This window comes from Phycodurus eques, chromosome 11 (genome assembly GCF_024500275.1).
Source record: "Phycodurus eques isolate BA_2022a chromosome 11, UOR_Pequ_1.1, whole genome shotgun sequence".
NCBI classification, from domain to species: Eukaryota; Metazoa; Chordata; class Actinopteri; order Syngnathiformes; family Syngnathidae; genus Phycodurus; species Phycodurus eques.
Window position 1 is genome coordinate 21,731,861 of NC_084535.1, and position 16,829 is coordinate 21,748,689.

The 16,829-nt window shown below is 40.8% G+C and overlaps 1 protein-coding gene across 1 annotated transcript in view; it reads right to left on the reverse strand.

Moving 5' to 3' along the window:
- Nucleotides 1–16,829, reverse strand: part of thada (THADA armadillo repeat containing) — a 133,809-nt gene that overhangs the window by 98,230 nt on the left and 18,750 nt on the right. Inside the window, 2 exon segments of the mRNA XM_061690981.1 lie at nucleotides 1,294–1,403; nucleotides 11,205–11,365. Of these exon segments, the coding sequence (XP_061546965.1) occupies nucleotides 1,294–1,403; nucleotides 11,205–11,365 (271 nt within the window).

The window sequence follows — 16,829 nt, forward strand, 5'->3', positions numbered from 1 at the left end:
TGAACAAATAAAGGAATAGGAAGTTTTTTTCCTGTTAGGTCTTTTTGCATATGCTTTAAATTTTATTCGTCTTAGACTGAGCCAGTTCCCAGAGGGTACACAGCCTATACAATAGACTTTACACCGATCCGATAGGTTTGAGCGGTATCGGCCGATAATTAGCATTTTATGCTGATCGGCTGTCATGTCAAAATTCGCCGAACCGATCAATGACGTTATCGATCGGCTCCGCAAAAGACATTTACTCCGCATTGCCGTCGCATGTGAATCCAAAAGCTAGTTTATTTTTAGCCTTGTCACGTGTCTTGTGGCGTTGTACTGTAACTAGCTGACGGCCAATAAAGTTTTTTTCAATCCTTTCTGTGAAAAAAATACGTCAGTGTGGGACTATTTTGCGGTGTCTCAGACAAACAACATGTAAATTATTTGCAGTCTGCGCACAACGGAAGTAGGTCGTGGGGAACGTCATCTGAATGTACACAAGAAGGAGCATACCGTTTTCAAGCAGCGCAGCGCGGGGGGGAAAAAAAACGCAAAGGAAAACCCAAACCGACGCTAACTCTGGACAGCACCCCGTGCATATAGCCGGGACGGTGAGAAAGTTGGAATAACCATGTAATTGACAGTATTTGTTAAAGTAACTTAATTGTACTAAAATAATTTTACTACAGTTAGGTAGCACCCATTATCTCTGCCATGTTGTAATGTTGATTTGACCTAAACTTATGTCAGTGGCCAATCCTCGAATGCCCCCTAGTTGTCATTGAGGTCTTAAAGATGTTTTTAAGTCTAAAATGGTAGAGAATAATTTTGAAGATACATACTCAGTATACAGTAAACAAGTATATACAATAAATGAACAAGTCATGTAAATACACACTCCTCCATATTGTGATCGGATCGGTGATCGTTTTTTTGAACTTGCTGATCGATCCCAGAAATCCTGATCGCGTAAAGTAATGAAACAGACATTAATTTAGACACATTGTATATTATTTCATACCTTGCATTCTGTATATAAATGTACTTATAGATACAGTAAATATTGTTTTAATAATCCCGTGAGGAAATGTATTTGTAATGTATGGCAAATGGTGGAGGATCGTCCGTGGTCGTGCCAATCCACACTGCAACGAGGAAGATGACACCACAAGAGGAAGATTGACACCACAAGAATGTGCCTACTGACCATTTATATGGCAGAACAAAAGTTACCCTTGTAAAGCGCAGGGCTATCCACACCCATGGAGCAGTATTACCTTTTAGCCCTCAACACTGTATGTAAAGACTTACCTGCATAGCATGTCAGTGAGGCGAACAAAGCCCACATAAGCCAGTTCAAAGGCACCACGATGACGGGACTGCAGGAGCTGCTGACGGAAATACAAGCCAATACAAGCCACCTGTAACAGAGAGAGAATATGTGATGAAATATGACATTTTGTAATGCAGGCAAGCAGGTAGATCAGTGCATGCTTGTAGACTGGGGGTGCACTGCCAGTCACAGACCACTTGTTTTTAATAGCAGCAAGATACAACCTTAAAGTTACCTGTACAGCTACAACACATTACATGATCTTGGGGGATCTTTAAGCGTTTTCTGCCTCATGGCAGTATCCCATATACTGTTAGGTCGAGACAATGATGGTCTAATAATGAGGGTCTTAAACTCACCAAGTGGCTCTGGGATTTTACTATGTAATACAGCATTGGAATATTAAGTTACAGTCCACTGTGCATTATCAACAGCAATGACTGACAAAAAAATGACTGATTTGTTTGACTACTAGAAAAAGTGAAGTTTGCCACAACCATTGCAAAGTAAGTCCTCCTGGTGGCTATATAATCGGAAGCTGTGAGCAAGATGACCAGATTTTCTCCAGATGCACACTTAAAACAAAAAAGTCTTTAAATTCTTATAAAACCTCCCCTTTAAATGTTGTACTTCATGTTTGTGAGTCATTTTCCAACAAAACAAATTAACACCAAAACCATTGTTCCACACCCATTTAACTCCACAACTGTCAATTATGTAACCCAACAATGATCAATAAAATGCTGACTTTTTAGCAGTCTATCAACTTTTAAGTGGAAATGAAAAAGTAGAAGCAAATGAGGAAAAGGGGTAAAACGTTATTTCACTGAAGAATGGAAGCTACACTTTAGCCTTTTCTCCAGTTGGCATTAAAACTTAAAGCTCTAACACCAGCACCACACTTCTTTTCGAGACACCACTTACTTTTCGGTCAGTGAGCAGTGAGCATGTCCAGCATGAGAGCAGCATGGCAGTAGCGTGACAAGTGTGTTCAAATAAGGATGCTGAGACATCCGCATAATCGCCAGTCTAAGTAAAACCATCCAGTATGTAATAGTGTTAGCAACATTATTGTAACTATACACACACACACACACATATATACACACACTAGTGCCATTTCTGTGGCAGTATGTAAACTGGTGAGTGTGTAGCAGGTGAGGCGGCAGGGCGAGGCGGACGTGGAGCTATAGTGCCCTGTCATTAAAGCTGTGGTGTCACCGCTACCACTAAGGCAGCCAACCCTCGGCTTAGTCTGGGGTGGCACAGAGGGCACAAGGAGGAGTGACAAGGTTTTGGTTCAAAAAACAAAACAAACAAACAAACAAAAAACAATCCAAAACCGACTCCTTCTGGGATATGGGTTTGACACAGCATCTAAACTAAAACAGACTGGTAACCACAGGGGAAAAAAACAATTACGAGAGTGACTGAGCCTTTACCAACAAAGCCTTGATTTAAAATGGAGCCAAACAATGCGAGAACGCTGGTATAAAAAAGTAGTACAGTGTGGTCAAACTAAGAACAAAATTATTGAACAAAAAAAGCATGAAGCATTTGGCTGATAATATTGCCCAAAATACTTTAGAATCCATCCTGCTGCTTATATCAGCAGTCACATCAATACATTTAAGGAAACCAGTTCCATTGGCAGCCATACATGCCCACCTGGCCATGAAACAGCTGAGCAACCAATCAACTGTCTCATTTCTTTTGGTCCCTTAAAAAGTGAGAGGCACATGTATACACTGCTGTAATTCTTACACCATTCACTGGTTTGGATGTAAATACCTTCAAATTAAATCAGCAAGTCTGCAGTTAATATTGTATATTAACACATATTGTTCATTTCTTTTCAAATCCATTGTGGTGATGTCAAAAACCCAAAAAGATAAGAATTGTGCCGATGTCCCAATATCTATGGAATTGACCACCACATCAGTGAAGCATGGTGGTGGTAGTCTCATGGTGTGGCCAAGTATTGTATGGCTACACATGAAACTGGTTCCGTTGTATTACTATTTATTGATGATATGACAACTGAAAAGAACATCAGGATTAATTCTGAAATGTTTTGGGCAATATCTGCTCATATTCATCCAAATGCTTCAGAACTCATTGGATGGCGCGGATGCACAATGCAGATGGGCAATGAACAGAAACATAGTGTGAAAGCAATCAAAGAGTTTTTTGAAGGCAAAGAAGTGAAATGTTAACCAATGGCCAAGTCATTCACCTGACCTGAATCTGATTGAGCATGCATTTCATTTGCTGAAGACGAAACTGAAGGGAAAACAGTTTAGAGCCAAAAAGAGAATTGTGTCGATGTCCAAATATTTATGGACCTGACTGTATATTATACATACCCACAACCCTGCGACCTGTTAAATATGATGAATTGAAGAATGAATATAAAAAAAAAAAAAAAAAAAAAAATTGGGTGAACGTGTAACAAAAATGAAGAGCTGAGGCAGCCTGTTTATTCAGCCAAATCAGTTTAGTAAACTTGCCTGACCCTGCAGACATAAAGTAGACCAACTAAAACACCCAAGCACAGAATGAGTAAACCACAACTGAACCATGCACAATAACTTATCACAATGGTTTGAGAATGGACTCCCAGGACAGGCCTGACCTCACTAGAGTAAAAACAGCAGTCCATGTTAGATGCCCAAGGTTGCCGGGCCCAGACCACTGCGGTACTGAGCGTGGCCAAGCCGGGCAGTTGTTCTGCGTATTTAAAGTTTTCTTCCTGAAGGTTCCCGTCTGTGTAACTGTTTAAAAAGGCCAAGAAAGCAAGGGCGGGGGAAGGGATTTATTTAGACATCAACTTCCTGTTTGCAAGCGTGCCTGTTTCCCTGAAAAACTTCCCTGTGGGGAGAGAGAAGTTTCCCAAGTCTAATTACATGTATGGATCAACCCGTGACACTGGCCCAAATGGGTGAGACAGCACTCTGACCATGTTTGTTGTTCTTTGTACTTGAGCTGCAATCTACTGCAGGAACCATGAATTCTGAATTTAAAAATAGCACAAATATTAGAAATGTATAAAACTCACAATCTTATGTGGTCACTACTGTTCACACATCACACCAATTTCTTTTCTCAATTATAATTTAGAAATGTTTTCGAAAATGGAAAAGGGATATTAAAACATGAACATATAAAATTCCAGTTCTGTGCAATCATGTGCAGTAAACAATGAAAGGAGACTTTTCTTTTTTTTTTTTTTAAATTAAGTCACGAGTGCTATATATTGTGTGGGATAATGAATTTTAGTACCAGTATTGTACAGTGGAATTTCGCAAGTAAAATGCTTCTAAGGGATTAGTGGTAGTAGTAGCAGTAGAAGTAGTAGCGTGTCTGTAGTGATGACGCACGATGGCCCGGTTGTCATGGCAACCCCAAGAACTGATAAACTGTTGCATTCCTGCCTCCTGAACCTCAACCAACCAGATTTTTTTGCCAAGACAAAGGAAACCTGGTTTGTATGAGGAAGTGATTGATGACTGTTGAAAAATAGAAAATGGTGATTGTGTTTACAGGTTGCCTTCTGAATGTGCCATCATGTCTCATATCAACCTGTAAAAACTGATTGTGCCAAGAACACTAGTTTAGCACCTGCGCAAGAGTTATAACAACCAAGAGTTTGTTGTTATGTTTCTTTCCTAAGCGTGGGAGAGTACAAAATTGGGAGTATTTTAGATTGATATATGAATTTTAAACCCATTTTTATGAGCCAAATTGTAGACTAAATCAAGCTGATGGGTGTGGTCTTCTCCAGTTCCCCCGTCCCTTAGACACACCCCCTGGGTATTTAACCCTTCGACTTCCGCCTTCTCGCTCTCGTCTTCTTGACTCGCTGCCCTTCCTGGCTAACATCCCTTCAGCCATGGGGCGGCTTCGGTCAAACCCCCCCCCCCCCACTTTTCATTCTTTGTCCTTTGTTGCCACCACGTGCGATGGCGGTGCTGCCCGATTGAAGAAGCCAGTCATGCGGCTTTGATCGTTTTTCTTAGCCTGATCTGTTGGCAGAGATTCCAGGAAGCATCTGCCGGCAGCCGTACCAGCTATGCCCGCAGTTGAGCGCAAGAGCGGGGCGCGCAACAAGTTCAAGCGGCAGGAAAAGTTACAAGCGCACCCCAATGGGACAAATACTTTCTTTTTGACTTTTTGTGCATCTTCTTCAACTAAACCTGCCTCTTTCCTCCTGAGATGTTCGGAGACAGACCATACACAGGGCCAACTGAGCTACGGTCGTGAGTAAAAAATTAGTGCCAATTAATTTTGGAATAAAATACCAGCTTCACACAAGTTCCAACTTTGTACTAGCTCAACACGCTGTAACCTATTCACGCTCAATTTTAGTCCAGCAACACGCAGTCCTATTTTTCTTTACATATCCCTATTTTCATTATTATTATTTTCTTTCCGTAGTCAAGCCCTGCTGCATCGTTGTCCCTGTAGTTTCTCTTGTAATTACATTTTCTATAAAATTCCACTTCCCGTCATGCACATATTTTACAATTGAAAAATCTCACGGCACACCAACAAACAAAAATGTCACAAAAGGTGGATACATTAATTACTGTATGTACTTCCTGCCATCGAATAGAAGAGCATGTATTTGTTCTGCCTGTCACTTTGCCTCACTGGCATAAATAGAAGAATAAAGTTACATTATTTCTTGGAAATAAATCACTTTTGAGCAAGTAAGTCAAATTTGATATTTGGCACACCTGAAGAGCGCTCATGACACATTAATGTGCCCCCGGCACACTGGTTGGGAATCACTGGTCTAACCACACTGGAAGTAAATGCAGGCATTCCCCTTCTGATGTATTTACATTTTTTTCCCCCAAATTAATTACATTTTCATCCAAAACCAATATAAGCTACACGTATATACATGTCATACAAAAAAAATAAAAAATAACCCTGAAACAATATGCCACAAAAACAGCATGTTAAATGGTCATAATGCCTTACTGTAACAAAGACTTCATATAATGTCAGAAGGATTAACTGCAAAAGTCTGTTTTGACTTTTCATTGGCTTGTGCTTTGTGTGATGTCATTTCAGAAGGGTACCAGTGATGGCAAAGAGGACAAAGTAACCCAGCCTTTGTACGTTGTACGTTACTATGTCAGATTACTGCCATAAAATCTTGTCGTATCTCGGGCAGACCATGGCAACACTACACGACATGTATTCCGATACCACCGTATCCCGTCTTTTTTTCTTTATCACTGGGCTTTATCTTGTCAAATCAAACACTGTCGGAGAGGCGGTAACAGAGAACGTGTCACCAGTCAATGCGACTGGATACACTTGTTACCATGGCGACGACAACAACAATGCGCCGCACCAATGTATTGTGTCGGAGGAAAAAAAAGAACAAAATGAGGAAATATGCGTGGCGGTCATCACCAATGCTCGGGAGAGGAAGTTCTTTAAAGGATTGCTTTAAGTATGTTCATGTACTTTTAATACGATACGGCTCGCAAGCAGGCAACAAAACGTTATGTAGCCTAGCAAGCTAGTGCCAGCACTAACGGTTGTACGTAAACATGCCGCCATTCTGTCGATTCATGCTCGAAAGCTTCGTTAAACATTGGTTCGTGCATGTCAATAAATCTGGACAATGGCTTGCAAGTATGTTGACAATGGCAAGCACAGAGGGCAAAGTGCCGCTCACAATACACAATCCTATTGTTCGACGTCAAGGTGCGCTGTCAGAGAGTTGTCGTTGATATGTCATACTACACGGAAAAAGGGGGAAAAAAATAAAATCAAACATGCTAGACTTTTCATTTTGGCTTTGTAGGGCTGTATCGTTGGTCGTGGATTATGTCACACAACAAGAAACTGTGGTTTCCGACAAAATATGTTGGACTCGATCTAGGAAATCGGTTGCGATAGCTAAGCGGGCCAGTATCGGGGCTAAAATCCTGTAGTCTGATTTAAGCATAAGGCCGAGCCATGGCAAATAAACACTCGAGCAACCAAAATCTAACTGGCTGGCATTTTAAGTGGTCTTTTACACACACACACACACACACACACACAAATACAGTATAGTACAGTATAGTTAAAGGCTCACTGGATAACACAATTTACAGTCACAGAACCACTACATTTACAACCATTAGCCTGTTTAAAAGCAACATAATTAAATAAAAGCAGCACGGTGACTGACTGGTTAGCACATCCGCTTCACAGTTCTGAGGACTTTGGTTCAAATCGGGCCTCGCCTGTGTGGAGTTTGCATGTTCTCCCCGTGCCTGTGTGGGTTTTCCCCAGGTACTCCGTTTTCCTCCCGCATAATAAAAGCATGCATGGTAGGTTAATTGAAGACTCTAAATTGCCCGTAGGCGTGTATGTGAGTGCGAATGGTTGTTTGTTTATATGTGCCCTGCGATTGGCTGGCGACCAGTTCAGGGTGTATCCCGCCTCTTGCCCGAAGATAGCTGGGATAGGCTCCAGTACGCCCCCAATCCTCGTGAGGATAACCGTTACGGAAAATGAATGAATGAATTAAATTGAAAAAAAAAACATTTGTAACATAACTTATTCTTGCCTTATATGAGAACAATTATTTTGATCACTGCACATCAATAACAGATGATGATGCCATGGTGCCACCCAGGGAAATAAACATCTGCACTGTTACCGAGCCAACGGAGATGGAAGACAAAATGTTGGCTGACAGCGACATGTTCTAGTACCAAATATGTACTCGCACACTACATTCATGTGCTCATGCATGTCATCACTGTGGTAGGGCCGAATGACTTTGTCTGCAGCCTACTTTCCAAGCACAGCAGGAGTCACCCCAAAGACAATCAATGTTACATACAAACAAGTTGCTCAAAGTGTTGACTTCATAAATAATGGAGGAGAGAAGAAAAGGACGCCATAAAGAGACGGTCAGAATTTCCTCTTATGTAATGTGGCACGCCACTAAAGTCTCCATGCTCCGTTTAGCATTCTAAAGTCAAATTTTCAACTATCACGTACTACAGTTGCTATAATCTGAACAATATGTAGATGTACATATGGTGATAATTGTCTCTGTCTCTCTGCCTATTCAATTAAGATGATGGATTATCACTTAGATTTAAATAAGCAAAATTAAAGACCATGGGAGATTTATTGTTCGTATTTTCATTACACAGCTCAGCTTTTGTGAATTGGTTGTTTTGTCCCACCAACAACACACCAATGTCCAAACAACACCTAGCACAAAGACACAAATTTAGCACATACAACACTTCTCACTTACTCACACACTTTAATGCACAGTCAACAGGTAAAAACAACCATACATGCATGTAAACACACACTTTACCCCCTACAAATGAAAACACAGCCTTTATCTGCTACTCTTGTTCACATGCTGAACCACTCAGACAACTATTCCTGTGCAAGTTTGTCTGTGTGTGTAGAACTTTGTAGTGCCCAGTGTTTTCATGCTGGTGGTGGAAGTGATTTGGAAAGAATGCAGTAGAAAGGAAGGAGCATCACGGTGATTTAAGCAGCAGGTTCGTGCCTTAAACGAAACCATGACACTAGCCTTTAAGGCTTCTTTATACTCGCGCGGACGGTGACCGCGCTGACGTCACTGCGGCTGTCCCACGCATAGTTTGCCTTTATACTCGAGCGCAACCCAGAGGCGCTGTTTTGAAAGTGTGCTGCAGTTCTCCTCCAAGTCGGGAGTGTCGCTACGGCTGGTATTGGATAGGACACCACAGGGTGGCGTTTACTCTGCATTTTTTTGGCCATTTCCGGTAGCCGTTTTTACTTTCCTTTCAGTAACAAGGAACAAAAGCAACAACAATGGCGACCGCGACAGAACAAATGGACCTAGATGACCAGATGATATGTTTAATTATGCTGCAAAATCGATTGAGAAGGCGGCGACACAGATGGTACGTAGAACCAATGGGCACGCTGGTACGCCATCACAGCATGTGACTAAAACAGATCACTCACAAGAGAGGATCTCTGCGGCGTTCGACACTCAGCAACTATTTTTGTCGGGTGCGCGGCAAGCTACGCAGGGGTGCTGCGTGGGGCAATTCATTGGTCACGTGATGCAATGCAGGCGACGTCGGCCGCTGGAGTATAAAGAGGGCTTAACAAGGAAAGATGCTAATTGTGCAGCCTCGCACTCACAGCATGGCACAGACGAACTCCCTCCGGCTGTCTGTTTCATTGCAAATAATGTAAAAAGGATTAAACAAAGAATACCGCTAATAATGTAGACTCCTAACACATTCACTGATAAAGACAAGTTAACTTCAAAACCAATGCAAATAGAGGACGAACATACAAACTCCACATACTAAGTCTGGTTGAAGTCAGAATCTTTTGTGTTGAGGTTGTACTGATTACAAACGTCACAGTGACACCATATTTGTGACAGACGAAGTGAATTGCACATACAAAAGTATTTTGTAGATTTTATTAGCACTGAATAACTTTCAATTTAATTGTTTGACTTTTGCTTTGACAAGCTATTCCCAAGTTTTTATTTGGCCTGGGAGAATTTTTTTTTTTTAATGTCAGTAATTCATGTGTGCTGTGTTTTTATCATTAGTTTATGCATATTTGTTGATGATATGGCACTACACAATATGTTTTAGTAAGTTTAATTCCCAAAAACAAATCAACTCAGATTTAGGGAAGCATTTTAAACTCATATGGAGCAATCTCTCTTTTAAATACAGCCTGTAATGAAGGCAGCCAATTGAAGAATTCTTTACTGGCAAGATCATTATTATTTTTGAGTGATGAATGACATTTATATCCGTTCAGTATTTGCACAACGCACATTCATAGTTCAGACTCATACAGTGATCAGATGATCTAGCCTATTACTGTTTCAATGTATTCTTTGAAGTTTTGTGTTAGATTTCTTGTCTCACTTGATTTGCTCTGTGCAAGACGGCACAGCATCTGTCAAAAAATAGACATGAAATGTATTTATAACAGAGCAGAACAGATCCCTCCTAGGAGGCACTCGCAGTGGTTTTGGGGAAAGCACAAGCAAAGTCTAGACTTGCTATTATATGTCCACAATGGATGTCAGGGCTGGTTAGAGTCACATATTTTTGTTATCAAGTCACATCGGTTTCCAACTTTGAAAACCAGCCTTAGATATTTGGAACCTTAAGACTCAAGGTACCTAAAGTTACAAGCACAATTAACACACAGTAATTTAAGTTAAAGGTATGCTTACTTGGGGCTGTGTATTGACAGTCTGATTTTTTTTTTTAACCGATGTTGTTCCCATTGTGAAGGAAGCTCTTTTCCCTCCTCAGGAAGTCTGACCGAAACTGGATACATTTTGAGATAGGCTGCCTGGTGGTACAGCAGGCGGCCAACATAAGGACTGTGACAGTTTGTTATAAGACACAAAGGAGGTGCTTCAGGAGTCAAAGTACATTTTAATTACAAAATAGTTTGTGTGTATGCATTTATGTTTTTATGTAGTTAGGGAATTACTTAGTTGGAGCTGATATTTTTGTATCATTATTACTACTACTATTATTATTACCAGAAAATGTGTTTTCTGTTCAATCTTTATTAGGTAAAACACTTTGTTTCAGTTGCGGTTGTTTGTTTTTTAAGTGGTCAAGAAATTTAGTTGAGAGTTCAGAAATAGTTGGGGGGGGGGGGGGAAGCACATTACTGGCATGCGATAATTTGGTTATTTGCTATCTTGGCTCTTCTAATTAACGAGCAATACTCGAAGTTCTATGCAGTCAGTTGTTGGAATGATGGACTTTATTAAATTTATACACATTTCTAGTCAAATGTAACATGGGGTAATGGCAGAAGAAAAAATACCAGTGTGTGTGAAGGTGTACATTCCAGATCTTACCTGTTCCTCTGTGATGAGCCCAGGATGTGGGTGTGTGTTGTCATTGGTGTAGTGCAGTGGCAGGCTCTGACACAGCTGCCCCAGCAGCATAGCCACTTCCTTCATGCTCCGCCAGCAACACACCAGCACCATCTGGGCTGTCACCCTGTGGCCCTCACCACCTGGTGCATGCCCACACACATGCACGTGCACAAACACAACCAAAAGGAAAAGGGAAGTTCCATCACTTTTCCAAGATACAGAAAGTGCGGGTACAACAAAAAAAGGACAACCACTGCCCTCATCAGGACATCACTAAAATAGCAGCAAGAAGCAACAATAAATGAGTCATATGACACTCAAAAATATGGAAAAGTGGTTGTTTAGGCCAAGCCAACTTGACGAGCATTAAGCGCCTCACCCTATCGCAAAAGCGACAAATTAAATTACCACAGCAACAGTAATTTACTGAATATTAGGGAAACCTATACAATCTAGTTACATTATTTCTAATATTTTGGTTATGTCATCCAGCTCTAAGAGAATCTTAAAACATTAGGAACAACTCTCAGTGTCATGATTACACTTAACACTAGGCTTTACACGATTAGAACCTTTGGGGCCGATCACCGATCAGATCACAAGATGGAACAATGTGTCTCTTTAAATGACTTGTTCATTTACTTAAAGTGCTCAAAGAAATTCTATTTACAATAAATAATGCATCTTTGTTCATCTATTTATGTGAGTGAGGGATAGTGACAGAGAGAACAAATTAATGCTCTTCTATTAGATGGCAGGAAGTAAATACAGTAATTAATGTATCCAATTTTTGTGACATTTTTGTTTGTTGGTGTGCCGTAAGATTTTTCAATTGTAAAATATGTGCCTTTGGCTCCATAAAGGTTGGAAATCCCTGCTCTAGTCAGGCCATGTATTCGAATCAGTCAGGTCAGTCCAACATTACAGAAATAATGGGTGCTAACTTATGGTAATTAAATTACTTCACACACACCGAAACATTAGACCATGATTCGACAGAACGCTGGCATGTTTACGTACAACTGTTAGTGCTAGCACTAGCTGGCTTGGCTGCATAACATTTTGTTGCCTGCTAGCGAGCCGTATCGTATTAAAAGTACGTGAACACACCTCAAGCAATCCTTGAATTAAAGTCCTCTCCGAGCACCGGTGACCACCAACACAGGTTTTTCCCCATTTTGTTCTTATAATACACACGACGCGATCGATTGTTGTTGTTGTGGCCGTGGTAACGAGTGTATCCGGGCGCATTTGAGTTAAAGCCCAGTGATCGTAAAAATCGGGATGTGGTGGTATCGGAATACAAGATTTTATTGCAGTAGTCTGACATAGTGTAATCGTGAAAGACCAAACTTTAAGATTGATCTGAAGAGCTTTTACTGTATACCAAAGAAACCTGAATCTTATCGAAAGGTACGTAGCAATTAAGCTCAACAAGTGGAACATACTGACAAATGCTGCCTTTACGGTCAACACCTTATATATGGTAAGACCACCATTTTCTTTTACTTCTTACGTTTTAAACACAAATATCTGTATTTTCTACTCCTTACATTTAAAAATTAGCTCGTTACTTTTAGAACTTTCCCACTGCAAAAACAAAGCCATAAAAAACCCAAATCGAAAATAGCCATAATTTGCTCATCGGCCCCACGCCACGTCCCAGTATTCCGACCCCCTTAAATTCCTCACTCTGTTATATTTGTTAAAGTCATTTCAGTTGTTTTTTCCCCCCACTCAATGTACACACAGGACCCCATATTGACAGAAAAAAACTAATTGTTGAATTTTTTGCAGATTTATTAAAAAAGAAAAACTTAATCATCACATAGCCATAAGAAGAAGAAGAATCACCTTTGTTGTCATGAACATGCATGCATACACACGAAATTTTTTCTCTGCTTTTTTACCCATCATAGTGAACACACACACACACACACATTAGTGGAGCACTGTGGTTGACAAGCTCACAGCCCCCCCTAATAAGATAGCTCCAGAACTCCTAAGAGCAGATAAATGCAATGAATTTGCTTATTTTAGTGAAAAAATACAATTCATAGGGTAAATACCAACACAAATCAGCAAAATAATAAAATGATATTACATCTGAAGCCACCCAGGAAAAACTCGATTACCCCTGTCAGAATTTGATACTGTTGACCAAGAAATTGTAAAGAAAACGGTTCAGCAGCTGAAACCATCAACGAACCGATCTCAAATCTGCCTTTCATAGCCGAAGATTGTTGAGAAAGTTATTTTTAACTAATTCCCTGCCAATGTCGCCCAAAGACGTCATTCAGAATCAAGCTATTCCCTGCCCATGCAGTCTAAAGACGTCAATGGCGTTTTTTAAAGGGCATAGGTGGGGGAGGGTTTTGTGCAATTTGTGTGTGATCATCAAACCTCTGGATAACTGGAATAAGGTATGGCACCCTGCAGTGACAGTAAAAAAGACAACATTTCAGAGCAGACTGGACATAAGGAACAAGCCCATGACTCACACTGATTCTGCATTATGGTAAAATATTGTATTTAACATTCAGTTTTAAGACAGTTGTGTTCATTTATTATTGCTATATATTATATATGTGCCACACCTTGACAGCCAGTCCATGAGGAAAACAATGCCTATTCTAAACCGGTCCGCGGTGCAAAACAGGTTGGGAACACTGCTTTAGATCATATGGGGCAATAAAGGATGAGGCTCTGGAAAGCTACCGCCGAAAATGCCGGGCCATATGGCGAGATGCTCTCGGCCGCTTACCAGCTGATCGTCTGCCGACCAGGATTTGAGTAAATGGGATCCGGAATCATCAGATGAGTGAACTCCCTCTGGATCACCTGGAAGCAGCCGGGCATCATCCCAAGCTTCACTGACCACAGCTTGGATCTCAGTGCAGCTTTTGATACGGTAGATCATAATATACTGCTGAACAGGTTGGGAACGTGGGTAGGACTAAATGGAACAGTACTTTAAAGTTCAGGTCCTACCTAGAGGAAAAGGGTCATCTTGTAACCACTGGGAGTGTTCAACCTCATCTAATGGCAATGACCTATGGGGTCCCTCAAGGTTCAGTGCTTGGGCCGCTCCTTTTCAGCCTGTATATGCCACCCTTAGATCAAATTCTTCAGAACTTTAATTTTGACTATCATAGCTATGCAGATGACACACAGTTATATGTAGCAGTGTCTCCAGATGACTACAGTTCAATCGAGGTGTTTTGTCAGTGTCTAAAACAAATAACTGGATGAGTCAAAATTTTCTTCAATTAAACCACAACAAAATGGAGATAATAGTTTTTGGCAATAAAGAAAAGAGAATTGCTGTTAGTAAATACCTGGAGTCACTGTCTTTAAAAAACAAAGACTGAAGTCCGAAACCTTGGTGTACTGATGTCGGCCTGACGTTCAAGAATCATAACAAAACAATTACTAAAACTGCCTTCTGCCAAGCAGACCAGGGGCCTCATGTACAAAATGTGCGTACGCACAAAAACGTGGCATTCGTTCTTTTTTACGGCAACGTTCAGATGTATCAAGAGTGACATGACCGTGGAAATGTGCGGTGCCTCACGCCAACTGCGTGGCTGGCGTACACACGTTTCTGCAGCTTTTGGTGCTTTAGCGACACTTAGAGGTGATGCTGGGAAACTGTTCTCATAAATCTGCACACCAGAGAAACATGAATAATTAGCACTGATGAACAATTCATGACTGGCAACATTTGATTTCAACAATGCAATTGAGGCAACGACTGAGAATTCATTTGTTAACCAGTGTGTTTAATGAACCACTTCTATTTGTGAGGACACCTATTAATTGATCGAGGCGATCATTTATGCCGCCTATTGCCCTCACAATCGCTTCGTGACTCCAGCACATGCAAAAAGAGTCCTTTGAATTTACTTAATTTGAACATGTACATCGGTTGCACATGATTAAAATCTGTTTAAATTGACATAATTTACCCCTCTTCTCCGAAAAAAAAACATGATTTTTTTTTTGTCAGTGTGCGTGTCCTCTCTCTCGTGTATTAAAATAATAAATGGAGTAATAAAAAAGGAGTCAAAGTTTTTGACATCCTCTTTGATATGCTGATATTGATTTGAATTCAAAAGATTTATTACAAATACCACACATACAACATTTACGCATGAACCTTTATCTCACAGGGCTGAGTGTAAGTTACTGGATGAACACATTTGTTATGAGTTCTAAAAATACATGTTATTAACCTTGGGGGAAGATCATAGTCAGCCACATGTCCTCCCATCACCCGAGAGAGCAGCGTCACCCATGATCGCAGTGATTCTCTCCTCGAACGGGGTGAGGCCCTCCGCGCCGGTTCTTCCGCCTTTTTTTTGGCCACACTTTGGCGGTGGGCAGCTGTCCTCCGCTTCACATCCACCTTAATGTCCGACCACTTCTTTTTTAGTTCAGCGTGTGCGCGCTATTCTGTCTCCACACCATTGACAGCCGCACACGCGCTGTCCCATTCACACCTCTTTCGCATGTTGTTAACGCCGTAGGACAGTGTGCCAAAGAGAATTTTCTTGCGTTCCTCCACTTCATTGAGCAACTTCACATACAGAAAAATTATTTTTCTTCATTACCTTGCTCATTTTCCTTTTTTTCCTGATCATTGCATATTCAAATATGGGCGTCGGCTACTCCAACATGTGCGCTCATTTCCACATTGATTGGAATGTAATGTGCTTGGATTCATGAGTACGCAGAGTTTCATACATCTGAATATTTTTGTGCGTACGACGTTTTCTGGATTTGAGCGTACGCCATGTTTTAGGAGGAAATCCACGCAAGTCTTTGTACATGAGGCCCCAGGAGAAGCTCATCCATGCTTTTATCTCAAATAGACTTGATTACTTTAATGGTCTTCTGACTGAGATCAACAGACTCGGGTCAAATAGTGGAGCACAGAGTCCAAAGCAAACATGGTGAAGCAGCATTTATTTATTATGCTGTACACATGGAATAAGTTGCCAACAGAAGTGACGTCAGCCCCAAATGTGAATGTTTTTATGTCCAGGTTAAAAATCCCCCCCCCCATGCTTTTTAGACCATTTCCCCTTTTAAATTATATTTCTTGCACTGTACGCTGTTTTACTTGTACTTTTATTTTTCTTGTTTTAAATGTTTATAATCTGTTTTTTGTTTGTTTTTAAATGCTTTCAATCATGTAAAGCAAATTGAGTTACCTTGTGTATGAAATGCGCTATATAAATAAATATGGTTTGCGTTGCTTTGTGGATGGCAGAACTTCACCACCAAGCTGCTGAATTATACTTGACTGATTGACTAATGCCTGGATCAGACTACAAGACAAATTTAGTCTTTCACAATGTCAGACTACTACCATTTAAACTTGCCATATCTCGCTCAGACAGTGGCACCACTACACGGCACGTATTCTGATACTATCAGTCTTTTATGATCACTAGGCTTTATCCTGTCAAATCAAACACTATCGGGGAGGCATGACCAGAAAACGTGTCACCTTTCACCGCAACAGGGGCCTCATGTACAAAAAGGTACGCACGCACAAAAACGTGGTGTACGTTCTTTTTCACGGCAGCTGATTCCATC